This window comes from Babylonia areolata, chromosome 17, assembly GCF_041734735.1.
Source record: "Babylonia areolata isolate BAREFJ2019XMU chromosome 17, ASM4173473v1, whole genome shotgun sequence".
In the NCBI taxonomy this organism is placed as follows: domain Eukaryota; kingdom Metazoa; phylum Mollusca; class Gastropoda; order Neogastropoda; family Buccinidae; genus Babylonia; species Babylonia areolata.
The window spans coordinates 20,599,502-20,612,985 of NC_134892.1; the positions used below are offsets into that span (position 1 = coordinate 20,599,502).

Genomic DNA, 13,484 nt, shown 5'->3' on the forward strand with positions numbered 1-13,484 from the left:
GGCTCACATCAAGCTCTGCCCCAGGGTGTTAGCTGTGTTACAGAACGGCTGAACAGCACAGGAAGACAGTTCACGAAACGTTTGTGAAAAGAACAGTGAGAGCAGACCTCGTTGTTGGTGATCTAACCTTGGGCTTCGTGTTGAAAGCTGGGCTTGCAGCCAACGACAGCAAACAGTTGTCAGCCTGCAGACAGCCATATTTTATCTCGTGATTTTTTTTCCCCTTCTCTTCGTGTGACTAGTTCCAGTGTGTGTGAGTGAGATAACTGTGGCTGTGTCACTGGTGAGTGGGTTTCAGTTTCAGTTTCAGTTTCAGTAGCTCAAGGAGGCGTCACTGTATTCGGACAAATCCATATTATAAGCAACACCACATCTGCCAAGCAGATGCCTGACCAGCCGCGTAACCCAACGCACTTAGTCAGGCCTTGAGAAAAAGAAAAGAAAAAAAGGTGGATAAATAATAGATAAGCGTACATAGTTTCAGTTTCAGTTTCAGTAGCTCAAGGAGGCGTCCCTGCATTTGGACAAAACCATATATGCTACACCACATCTGCCAAGCAGATGCCTGACCAGCAGCGTAACCCAACGCGCTTAGTTAGGCCTTGAGAAAAAAAAAATAAAAACTGTGGCTGTGTCACTAGTTAGCGGCCTTCAGTCTAGTCAGGTGATATAAGGTACCCCTTTCCCCAGCGGGAGAGGGTTTTTCACTATGATTTTTTGTATGTTTTTATGTCAGAAATCATAATTTACCTGTCCACTGAGTTTAAATTATGGTATGCATGCAGGGGGGCAAGGTGAGTGGGGGTGGGGGTGGGGTAAATATAGGCCATTTTACCTTCTTTGGGCCCTGAAAATAACTTTTGGGGGTATATGTGTTTGAAATGCCACAATATCCACATATTTCATCACACAGTTAATTTCTTTATGTCTGCAGAAAGGGACTAGCTATTCCATGAATGGCATTAAAATTCGATAAGTGTAATAATAGCTTTTCACGTGATCAAATACTTCCCGTGTACTGCAAATGCTCAAAACGCCAGCAGCCTGATCATTTGACGAAGGATTTCCTTATCAGCTGGTATGACTAGGCACTGTATTAGAACACATTCGTGTTACAGTATGTAGTGTTACATTTAATCAGTCTGATTTGCATGGTTTATGTCCCAGCCGACCACAAGGGCCACAATGTAAATAGAATAGAATATGTCTTTATTACCATGTGTACCGGGGTCACAAGGAATATTTGGGGGGTGGGGGGGGGGATTGTACATAACAAGGTACGAGCATAAATCGAAAATCATACACAAACACAGATACAGTAGAAGTTAGGATACATACAAGTGCATATCAACATAAAAACTTGAGCATACTCACACATGCACGCACTGCGCACACACACACACACACACACACACACACACACACACACACACGCACGCACACACGCACGCACGCACACACACGCAACCACACACACCACACACACTCACACACATACACACACACACACACACACACACACACACACACACACACACACACACGTTTGAACAGAAGCTGCATATTACATGTGGATGGAGCTGATGACTATATCTTCAGGTTGATGTTGTTGATACATACAGACATACAAATATATGCATATATATATATATATACGCATACATATACAGACACATACATCTACATTTACACATGCATACATACATACACACATATAATGTAAAATCATCACAGGTAATATCATAGTCTCACATCACATAGGCCCAAAATCACCGCAAGATGAAAACATACACATTTACCCAAGTCAAAGAACATACAGAGGAAAACCTCCTCATTTTCTCGGGAACACTGGGTCAGTCACCGTCACGTGCGTTCAACAGTTGTCGAATTGTAATTTGAGCGAGAGGGTAGGGGTGGGGGGTGATACAGAGACAGAGACAGACAGACAGACAGAGACAGAGTAAGTGAAACAGACAGAGGCGGAGAAACAGAGAGAGGGAGGGAGGGAGGGGGGATACAGAGACAGAGACAGACAGCCAGCCAGAGAGAGAGGGCGAGGGGGTAAGAGGGGAAAGAGGGGATATATATATATATATAGAGAGAGAGAGAGAGAGAGTGAGACCAGTGGAAACAAGAGAAACGATGTGAGAGGAAGATAGAGAGAGGAGAGAGAGAGAGAGATTAGTTCGGACAATTATTCCTGCATTTAACCATGTGGACGAATATAGAATAGAATAGAACGGAATAGAATATGTCTTTATTACCAAGTGTCCCGGGGTCACAAGGAATATTGGGGGTGGGGTGGGGGGGGGATAGTACACAACAAGGTGCGAACATAAATCGAAAATCATACACAAACACAGATACGGTAGAAATTAGGATACACACAAGTACATATCAATATAAAAACCTGTGCATACTCTCGCATGCACGCACTGCACACGCGCGCACACTTGCACGCACGCACGCACACACGCACTCACACACACACACACACACACACACACACACACACACACACACACACACACACACACACACACACACGTTTGAACAGAAGCCGCATATTACATGTGGATGGGACTGATGACTAGATCTTCAGGTAGATGGTTGTTGGTTGCACAATTCTATTCATCATACTTGATTTGTTCGAGAGACAGGGCACTGACTGCTTTGGGGAAAAATCTATTGGCGAAGCGATTGGTTTTCGTCCTTATACTTCTATACCGTCGACCAGAGGGGAGCATCTCGAAAATCCCAAAAGCTGGATGTGATTCGTCCTGGCTGATTGACTTTGCTTTTTTGAGCAGCCGCTTATATGTGTCCTAGAGAAGGTAGATCAGCAATACGTGGCACCATACAGTGGTGTAGAAAGAACAAATTCACTTATCAAGTATACGTATCAAACGTTAGAGGTGCACTCAGTTGCAGGTCAGTCTTGATTTTTTTTTCTTCTGCTAATCTTCAAAGCTTCTGATATAAATTTTGCCATCGAGTTGATCACCTCGTAATAAATATATTTTCGTTTTGCAGATTCATTAAAAAAAAAATTGCACATTTATTTCTGAAATCAAACATGAAAAAAAAAATTCATCATCGACATCGAGTTACTTAAAGGGCATGGATAATCTATGGACGAACCAGCATATTCATTTTGTTGGCATTAAAGCCAAGTGGTCTTTTATCTTAATCGTGCAAGTGTTCTACGATGCCGTTTCGTTATAACAGAAAAAAATCAGCTTGGAATATACTTTTACATCAATGGAACCAGCTGTACTTATCCTTACTTTCTATGTCAGGATGCCAGTTTTGTTAAATATATCAAGCAGTCTGGATCTTAAATCTGAAAAAAAGTTTACTCATAACCTACACGTTGGCACACCCACACAACTCCAAACCCGTTTTCTGACAAAAACGTTTCTTATACAAGAAGCCCAGTTTTCTTGTCTTTCTCCTGTTTGGATGAACGTAATATTGTATGCCTGTTTACAAAGTCTACTTTGAGGCAATTTCAACAGTTTAAATCAATACTTAATACACTCCACAAAAGTTTTCACAAACAAAGAACATCTCCCTGTTTTACCACAAAGTATTGTATTTGAAGCATACATTGGAACACCTAGAAACGTGTAACTGCAAAAAAAGAAGTATGTACTCTTTCCATTTGCTTATTTTTGTATCATCCCTCCAGCAGCAGCTCACAAAAATTTACAACTCTCAGTTCATATATGATCATGATACCATTTCTCACAAGGAGACAGGTGACCTCCCACGAGGAAAACCATAACTATTATTTTATCAAGTTTCGGTTAAGCACAAACAATCAGCTTCTTGTCCAAGCACATTTAACTGATTCTGAAGTCCCAAAATCGCTCCAGACAAAAGAATTACACCATCAGAAAACAGTGAGAAAAATATTTCAACAGCTTTCGGAATAAATGGAATACTATGTATAAACATTTTTCCTAGTAATTCAACTGCTGATTCATTAATAAAAATTCAAAAACATATTTGGATACAACAAACGTTCACACTTTACTCCAAAAGGATACCAAAAAACCACACACACACCAAAAAACAACAAAGTTAAATTAAGCACACTTATCGGACATAGTAACATGCAAGCTTGCACTAAATCATACACACCCGTCAGACATTTATACAGCCTGCCATTTACGCCATTCTAAGAACATTCCATAATATGTTATGGTTTACAGAATCAAAGGCTTTTTTTAAGTAAAAAAAAAAACCTATGTAGAGTTTCATATTGGTTGACAAATACTTCTGCACTAATGCGCGCTTTGTAAAGATGTGATCAATGACATTAAAATTAGCTCTAAATATCACTTGTTCCTCAATACTTTTTCTCAGTCTGCCCACTTAGTTAATCTCTTATCTAAGATATATGCATACTATTTACATATCATACTTATAAGAACTATTCCACAATAGTTGTCAGGGTTTTTAACGTTACCCTTTCGTGTAATGGTACAATGGTGGATTGTGGTCATTACAAGGTCCTACTTTCAGAACGTTTCTTGAATAAAAAAAAAAAAGTAAGAAAACCAATAACGCTGGCATGTTTTAACATTTCCCCGACAACCTGATCTGGACCGGCACTTTTCCCACACTTCTTGATGGCTGCAATGATTTCTTGAAATTGGGTACAGGTTCATTACTTTCATGATTATTATCACCATTAATTAACTCACTCCATACGAACGGCGAAAGAGACGGCGTTAACAGAGTTTCACCCCAATTACCACCATCAAAATATTGCAAGTGGAAGGCTCTTCTACTGAAGAGGTGTTTGTTGACAAAGATACCACACAATTCTGACGACGGAAGCTAAAGGTTGGGTCATTCAGACACCCACTGGACATCCGAGGGGTCTGTGTAGAGGAGAAGAGAGGACTGGCCGTACTGAGTGAGTTGACATCACCACTAACATAATTGTCAGTTTCTGTAGTAGGAACAGTCACATCATCATAAAAAAATACCTACAGTGGGAAAAGAAAAATCAAACCATGCTGAAATGACTTTTCGAATAATCAGTTTCATCTATTAACTGTTCGTATCGATGACCAACATGATTTCGATTCATTGAGAGAGGGGTTGTTGGGGGAGGGGGGGAGGAAGGGAGAGAAAGGTGGCAGATACAGAGAGAGACAGAGACAGAGACGAAGAGACACACACAGACAGAGACAGGGACCACTATTTTGACGTGTGTGTGTGTACGTGTGTGTGTATGTGTGTGTGTGTGTGTGTGTCTGTGTGTGTCTGTGTCTCTGTGTGTCTGTGTGTGTGTGTGTGTGTCTGTGTGTGCCTGTGTGCCATTGTCTGTGTATGTGTGTATCTGTATGTGTGTGTGTGTTTCAGTGTGTGTCCACGTCTGTGTGTCTGTGTAGAGGCACGTAATTGAGTGCATACATGACCCATTGCCTGTCTGTATCTCTCGCTCACTCTGTTATCTATTTTATCAGGAGCAGCACGAGACAACTTTAACCAATTGTCTGCTGATGACGAAAGTGCTTATCAGTGAAGGACCATCGTCTCCCTGTGGTAAGATTGGGTGTGCTGTCAGGATTGTCAGTCACTGTTGTTTATCCAGATCTTGTATGTCTTCGGGTGGCCTTGTATTTTTCTTGAACAAAAATGAAATTACCATGCTTAAAAATTCACACACACACACACACACACACACACACATATATATATATATATATATATACACACACACACACACACACACACACACGTACACACACACACACGCACACACATACACACACACGTACACACACACAAACACACACACACACACACACACACTCACACACACACACACACACACACACACACACACACACACACACACACGACTATTAATTTCACTTCCATGCTGCAACACTGTTCTCATTTCACCAACTGTTCTGCAGACAGACCAGGTTGAGAGGTCGGTGTGACCCAGCCACTTATCTCTGCTGTACTTCACTTCAGCTGACACTGACAACCTTCCCTCCCACTCCGCCCCCACCCTCCCTCTGTGTGTGTGTGTGTGTGTGTGTGTGTGTGTGTGTGTGTGTGTGTGTGTGTGTGTGTGTGTGTGTGTGTGTGTGTACGTGTGTGTGTGTGTGTGTGTACGTGTGTGTGTGTATATACGTGTGTACGTGTGTGTGTGTGTGTGTTCTCTCTCTCTCTCTCCCCCTTCTCCCTCCCCCCTCTCTCTCTCTCCCCCTTCTCTATCCGTCTCTTTCTCTCCCCTCTCTCTCCCTCTCTCTCTCCCTCTCTCTCTCTCTCTCTACACCCCCCCTTTCTCCGTGTCAGTTACACAGGGCGAACTGATTATTTCCCTGTTGTGTTTGTCCCAGCTCTTTGCAGTTGATTTTCTGACACTGTTGGTGGAAGGCCCAACCTGCCCGTTTCATGAGTTGTTTTTTTTTATATTATTCAAATAAAACGAACAGAAACTTTTTGGAATGAACGTCAGCATGATAATTTGTTTAGGGGTGGCTGGGTATGGTGTTGGGGGTATGCTGATAATCTTCGCTGCAGTTCTCAAACTTTATTTGTAGACTTTCCAGCTGTTGGTGTAATGTCTTAGGAAGAAAAGTTACATTTTCTTTTCTTTCTGACACTTATACTTTCACATGATGAGTGATATGTACATCGTAATTCAGCTCAAGTGAGTGACTGGATTATTCTTTTTTTTCCCTTTCACTTGTGTACTAACTCGTCAAATGTTTCTGACTTAACTGCTTCCCTTTTATGATGATAAAAAATATGTAGTACTCGTGCAACGGGATATGGTTTATTCATCTATCTTTTTAAACATCATACTTACTGTTTTGAAATGTTGTATTTTTCTTACCTGAAAATGTCTTTAACGTGATTATGGATATATAGAATATAGTAACCAAGGAAGAGTATACTGGTTATTCATTTCTTTTTGAATTTTGTTTACCTGTTAAAAAATCATTTGAATGAACCTAAAGAAAACCATCTGTTTTATTGCAACAGGCAAAAAAATCTTTTGAACGGAACTGAAGTGAGAAATCAATACTTCTCAATCTTTCTCCAAATCAGTATGAGCCAAATGAGGTATTTCTGTTTTAACTGCAGCAGACAGTAATGTCTTTGCAGAAAACTGGATTGAATGGCATTGTATTGTATTGCATTGTATCGTAATGTATTGTATTGTATTGTGTCATTGATTTTGTCACAACATATTTCTCTGTGTGAAACTGAAAACTAGAGCCCCGCCCCCTCTCTCTCTGTCTCTCTCTCTATGTCTCTCTGTCTCTTTCTCTCTCCTCTCTGTCTTTCTGTCCCCCACCTCTATGTCCCTGTCTCTCTTTCTCTTCCCCTCTCTTTCTCCACCTCGCTGTCTCTCTCTCTCTCTCTCTCTCTCTCTCTCTCTCTCTCTTGGTCTCTGTCTGTCTCCCCTCCTCTCTTCTTCCCACTCTCTCTCTCTCTCCCTCTCTCTCTCCCTCTCTCTCCCTCTCTCCCCTTCTCTCCCCCTCCTCTATCTCTCTGTCTCTTTCTCTCTCCTCTATCTTTCTGTCCCCCTCCTCTCTGTCTCTTTGTCACTGTCTCTCTTTCTCCTCCCTTCTCTCTCTTCACCTCGCTGTCTCTCTGTCTCTCTTGGTCTCTGTATCTGTCTCTCTCCCTCCCCCTCTCTCTCCCACTCTCTCTGTCTCTCCATCTGTCTCTCCGTCTCTCTCCATCTCTCCCCCCTCGTCTCTCTCTCTCTTGGTCTCTGTCTGCCTGTCTCTCTCCGTCCCTCCCTCTCTCTCTCCCACTCTCTCTGTCTCTCCCTCTGTCTCTCTCTCTCTCTCCCTCTCTCCCTATCTCTCCGCCCTCCTCTATCTCTCTGTCTCTGTCTCTTTCTCTCTCCTCTATCTTTCTGTCCCCCTCCTCTCTGTCTCTTTGTCACTGTCTCTCTTTCTCTTCCCCTCTCTCTCTTCACCTCTCTCTCTCTCTCTCTCTCTCTCTCGGTCTCTGTGTCTGTCTGTCTGCCTCTCTCCCTCCCCCCCCCTCTCTCTCCCACTCTCTCTGTCTCTCCATCTCTCTCTCTCCCTCTCTCTTCACCTCTCCCCATCTCTCCTCTCTCTCTCCCTCTGTGTGTCAAGAACTCTGGATGTGTTCTCAGCGCTGTCCTGTCCAGCCCGAAAAAGAGTCATGTCTGGGGAAGTGAGCAACGTGAATGACCGGTCTGTGTCAGTGTGGACTGACGGTGCTACGTTTCCTGAAGGTACGTGACTGGACGTTTCCACTTCTATCTCAGCAGTACACGTAATCATCATCCATCATGCTGCTGAACGGTCACGCAAGACAATACTACATTTGATGATTATGATGTTAATGATGATCACAATTATAACAACAACAACTACAATAACAAAAGTAACAGCGGCAGCAACAGCAATAGCAAGAAGAAGAAGACGAAGATGAAGAAGAAGAAGGAGGAGGAGGAGGAGAAGAAAAAGAAGTGGAAAAGAAGAGGAGGAGGAGGAGAAGGAAAAGAAGAAGAAGGAGGAGGAGGAGGAGAAGAAGGGGAAGGAGGAGGAGAAGGAGGAAAAGAAGAAGAATAAGAAAAGAAGAGGAGGAGGAGGAGGAGGAGAAGAAGAAGAAGAAGAAGAAGAAAAGAAGAGGAGGAGGAGAAGAAGAAAAAGAAGAAGAAGAAGAAAAGAGGAGGAGAAGAAGAAGAAGAAGAAGAAGAAGAAGAAGAAGAGAAGAAGAGGAAGAAGAAGAAACCAGAAACTTTTAATGACGACAGGGAAACTTCAACAGACCTGTACCATGATCATGAATCCATAAACAGCCGGTCGTCGTGGTCTGCTTAGACGGAACATTTAGTCTCCGGCACACACCTTTCAGTGTGACAAACTTAAGTTTCCGATGATGAGGGAAAGTAGTGGATGAAAAGGCTGTTACACGTGTCAGTACCGGCACGCCCCCTTCCCCTCATCAGTCACGTTTTCCGTTCCATTATTGCAGTGTTTGACATCAGCAGGGTTGACACGTGAGCCATGAAGGCTTCGCCTCTTGTTTTCCTTTTGTTCGTGATTCACTTCTGGTGCTTCAGTCCCCTCCTCGTGTTGTGGGGCTGGTGTACAGCACACACACACTCACACACACACACAACACACACACGCACACACACACACACGCACACACACACACACACAAACACACACACACACACACACACACACACACACACACACACACACACACACACAAACAAACACACAAACACAAACACACACACACACACCACACACACACAAACACACACCCGCGCCGCGCACACACTCACACACACACACGACACACATACCACAAACACAACACACAACACACACGCACACACCACCACACACAAACATACACACCGCGCCCGCGCACAAAAACCCCGCACACACAACACACACACACAAAATCACAACCAACAAACACACACAAACACCACTGACCAATTTCTTTGTACCTTGCTTATCTATGTACCCTCTTGATCCGTGTTGCTTTGTCTTCTCTGTCTTGTCCTTCTTTTCTCGTCTTGTCTCGTCCTGTCTTGTCTTGTCTTGTCCTGTCCTGTCTTGTCTTCTCTTGTCTTCTCCTGTCTTGTCTTGTCCTGTCCTGTCTTGTCTTCTCTTGTCCTGTCTTGTCTCGTCTTGTCTTGTCCTGTCTTCTCCTGTCTTGTCTTGTCCTATCTTGTTGTGTCTTGTTTTTCTCCAGGGCCAGGGCGTTATGGCACATGTAAGGAGACACCAGCTGACTACACCATCTTGGTGGTGGGCAAGACAGGCAGTGGAAAGAGCAGGCTGTGCAACCTCATCCTGGGAGAGGAAGGGTTCAAGGTGGGTCGTGGGATGTCAGCCACCACCACGACCGCCAGCAGTCACGACGTTGTCAAGGGCAACATACGAATCAAGGTACACACACATACATACATACACACATGCATGCATGTAGCGGGGTGGTGGGGGTGAACGGGCGGGTAGTAATAAGGATGTGGTTGGGGTGTGGGTGTGGTAGGGTTGTGGAGGAGATTGTTGGGTGGGTACTCTGGGTGTTTGTCGCCACCAGCACTTCACCGCGTGTTTCGCTTGTTTCTGGAACGATGCCAAGTGCATGTGCACGTGCGAGTGCACACACACACACACACACACACACACACACACACACACACCACTCGCGCGCACGCACACACACACACACACAGATATACACAGACATACACAGGGACAGAGCTTCTTCCGATATTACATCATTCGAACACCTATCAACAACGACTGCTGTCTGTCACAGGCTTTGAGGTTTGTCATCAAGGTATCATTGAAGCGCTTGCAGGGTCTTCCAAGTTCGCGGTGGCCTTCCTTCAGCTGGCCATACAAGAGCATCTTCGGGGACCAGGTACTATGTGTCAAAAAGCATAAAAAATCCAAAACAAAATGTTTGGAAAAGGTAGGAAGCTGGAAACCCCGCCAATATAAAAAGAACAGGCATTCTTCACACAATCGGGAGACGTGCTGGAATTCAATATACACGGTTTCCGAAACATCACAGCAACGATGCCAGTCCTACTGCGTCCATCAACACGAAACGGCAACGTCACAAAACCTGGAATCAGGCCATGAAGCGATTCGTGTCGTGTCGGTTGTGTTTCGTCCACGATATGGAGTGGCCTTGACCCAGAGTCAAACGCACGTGCGTGTAAATTTCCCGCCAAGATTTTGACAAAATGCCGTCTGTTCAAGATAAACTTGTGGTTGAAGCGTTGATTGAATCGGTCAGTCGAAAGTACTAATGGAACTTGACCTCGTAAAACATAGGCTCTTTCACCAGTTTATGATAAACATCTTGTCACTGGCGCTTTTTAAACATCGAATCTACCTAAAACCGATGTCTTCTATACTTCAGTGGGGGGTGGGGGGCGGATGGGGGAAGTGGGAGGGGATGGAGGGGGCTTCATTAGAACACCTATCAACAACGACTGCTGTTGATTAGCAATAAGGTCTTAGTAACCAGTTAGGACCCACATGAAGACACAACAGAAGGCGGAGTACTGTTGCACAGTTTTGTTTATACGTATTCATGAATCAGGGTTTCGTGACGGATACAGCCCACGCCATGTCGGTGGTGTTTCGGTGCCGTGTGTGTGGAATTCCAGCTGAAACAACTGAATGAAGCCCATCTGTTCAAGGTGGTGGACACCCCAGACATCACCAACCTCGGATTGAACGACCAGCAGAAAGGTCAGGAGGTGTACAAATGGCGACAGCTGACCGAGTCCAACCCGTCCATTGTCCTTCTCACCGTCCGCTGTGACATCCGCTACACGCCGGAAGAGCACGCCATCTACCGGGAGATCATGGCGCTGTGGCCCTGGCTGAAGAAACGACTGATGGTGGCCTTCACCTTTGGAGACCGTCAGGACGTGCCCTTGGAGCTGGAACTGCAGACAGTGTGTCCTGAGCTGAAGAGCGTGCTGAGTGATGCTGGCAATGAGTATGTCGTCTGTTACAAGGTGAGGATGGGCAATCATTGCCACTGCTGTCTTGAGTTTTGTTGTTAAATGCTCTCTCTCTCTCTCTCTCTCTCTCTCTCTCTCTCTCTCTCTCTCTCTTTTTTCTCTCTGTCTGTCTCACTTTTCCCCTCTCTCTGTCTCACTTTCTCTCTCTGCAAAAGATTTCATTATTCGTAAACTTATATTCTGATGTATTTGCGTATTCAGGTCTAAACTGATAACAAGCATTTTCAGATACTTTTGTTTTTTCTCTGTTTTTTTGGTGTCATTCCATTCTGTTGAGGTAGAAATAAACTCTTTTGTTGTACAAAAATGTTAACTTCACTTCGAATATGCTAGATATTTAAATGCAATTGAAATTTGGGGAAAAAAGCCCAGATTCAGAATTTTCGTTCATTTCTCTGCGTGTGTGTGTGTGTGTGTGTGTGTGTGTGTGTGTGTGTGTGTGTGTGTGTGTGTGTGTGCTAGAATTCCTTTTATTTACTACATCTAAATCCCAAGTTTTTTCAATGCGTGAGCACTTTTTTTTTTGTTTTATGAAATTATCTGGAGCTGGTCAAGTTATGAATTATGTAAACCTGGGCAGGCTTTCAAGGCCAGGAAAGTGCGTTATGTTTGTGCGAAGATCAGGCAGCTGTTTTAATCTTATTTTTTTATTTTAATTTTTAGATGTATATTTTTACAGCACATGTGTTGTAGTAAATATGGATCTGAAACCATTATAAAAATTGTTGCTGTCATTGTTTTCTCATCAGGCTGACGATCAAATGAAAGGCCGACTGACCTCCGAAGTTGTGAACGCTATTGAACGTCGGAAGAGAGGACCGGTGGTCAACAGACCACTACGGCGTGTGTGTCCAATCGTAGGTCTGGTGTGCTTTATTTTGCTCAGCGTTGCCTTCATTCTTTCCTCTTATGATTATGATGATGAGGTACCGCAAGAAGTTGACTATGCTCTCGGTGGGGCAGCTTTTCTGGTTGCTGTCGTCGGATTTCTGTTCGCAACTTGGCTTGTTATTCGGCGGTCAGCCCGACGCATCCTGAACGTGTAACATTTGTTTCACTCTGGCTGATTTTTGTTTGTTTCTTTGTTTGTTTTTGTTCACATGGCGAAATTAACCCTCTCCCCCCCCCCACCCCCCTCCCCCTCACTTCACCCCCACCCTACATCCCTGCTTCTCGCTCCCTCTTCCAGACCCCCCATCTCCTCCCCACCCCTATCTCAACACCCACACCCCCCTGACTAGTAGGATCATTTCGTTTCCAATCTTTGAAAAAAAAAAAATCATCTTTGTTTTTCTTTTTCTCGTAGGTTCACCAGTCGCCTTCATGAAAACTAAAGTGAACATTTTTGAAGACAAATCTCTCACTGCAGAAAGTTTTAAACAAAAGCATGTTCATTTGTTTCTGTTTTTGTGGGGGGTTTTCTCGCGGTTTATATCTCCAGAGCCGGTGTGTTGTCGCTTCTACACCCCACCCCCCACCCCCACCCCCACCCCCTTCCCCTCAGCTCCTCTGACCTCCTGACCCGTGGCCTTTACATTCTTTCTGTCAAGGGGTTAAAGAAATAAAGAGAGAAAGAAAAAAAAGAACAACGGAAGAAGCAGTATATAACACAGTGTGAACAGGACAGGACAGGGCAGGACAGGACAGCACAGCACAGCACAGCACAGCACAACACAGCACAGGACAGAGCAGGACAGCACAGCACAGCACAGCACAGCACAGGACAGGACAGAGCAGGACAGCACAGCACAGCACAGCACAGCACAGCACAGCACAGGACAGGACAGGACAGAGCAGGACAGCACAGCACAGCACAACAACACAGGACAGGACAGAGCAGGACAGCACAGCACAGCACAGCACAGCACAGCACAGCACAGGACAGCACAGCACAGCACAGCACAGCACAACACAGGACAGGGCAGCACAGCACAGGACAGCACAG

General features: G+C 44.4%; 2 protein-coding genes across 4 annotated transcripts in view; one reads left to right on the forward strand and one right to left on the reverse strand.

The window, feature by feature from the left end:
- The window catches only part of LOC143291751 (GTPase IMAP family member 8-like), a 40,646-nt gene extending 40,383 nt beyond the window's left edge, over window positions 1-263 (reverse strand). For both annotated transcript variants that reach the window (XM_076601832.1, XM_076601831.1), the window contains exon 1: window positions 128-263. In XM_076601832.1, the coding sequence (XP_076457947.1) occupies window positions 128-198 (71 nt within the window). In that variant the 5' untranslated portion in view covers window positions 199-263. The remainder of the gene's footprint in view (window positions 1-127) is intronic.
- Window positions 148-12,598, forward strand: LOC143291752 (GTPase IMAP family member 4-like). 2 transcript variants are annotated; one of them, XM_076601836.1, is made up of 6 exons: window positions 148-283; window positions 5,484-5,562; window positions 8,153-8,254; window positions 9,742-9,938; window positions 11,210-11,533; window positions 12,289-12,598. In XM_076601836.1, exons 2-6 carry the CDS (start codon window positions 5,520-5,522, stop codon window positions 12,583-12,585), a joined length of 963 nt encoding a protein of 320 aa, XP_076457951.1. In that variant the 5' UTR covers window positions 148-283; window positions 5,484-5,519; the 3' UTR covers window positions 12,586-12,598. The 2 variants fall into 2 exon arrangements, with proteins under 2 accessions (XP_076457951.1, XP_076457952.1); XM_076601837.1 differs by lacking the exon at window positions 148-283 and adding an exon at window positions 2,646-2,931.
- Window positions 12,599-13,484: the final 886 nt, after the last annotated feature.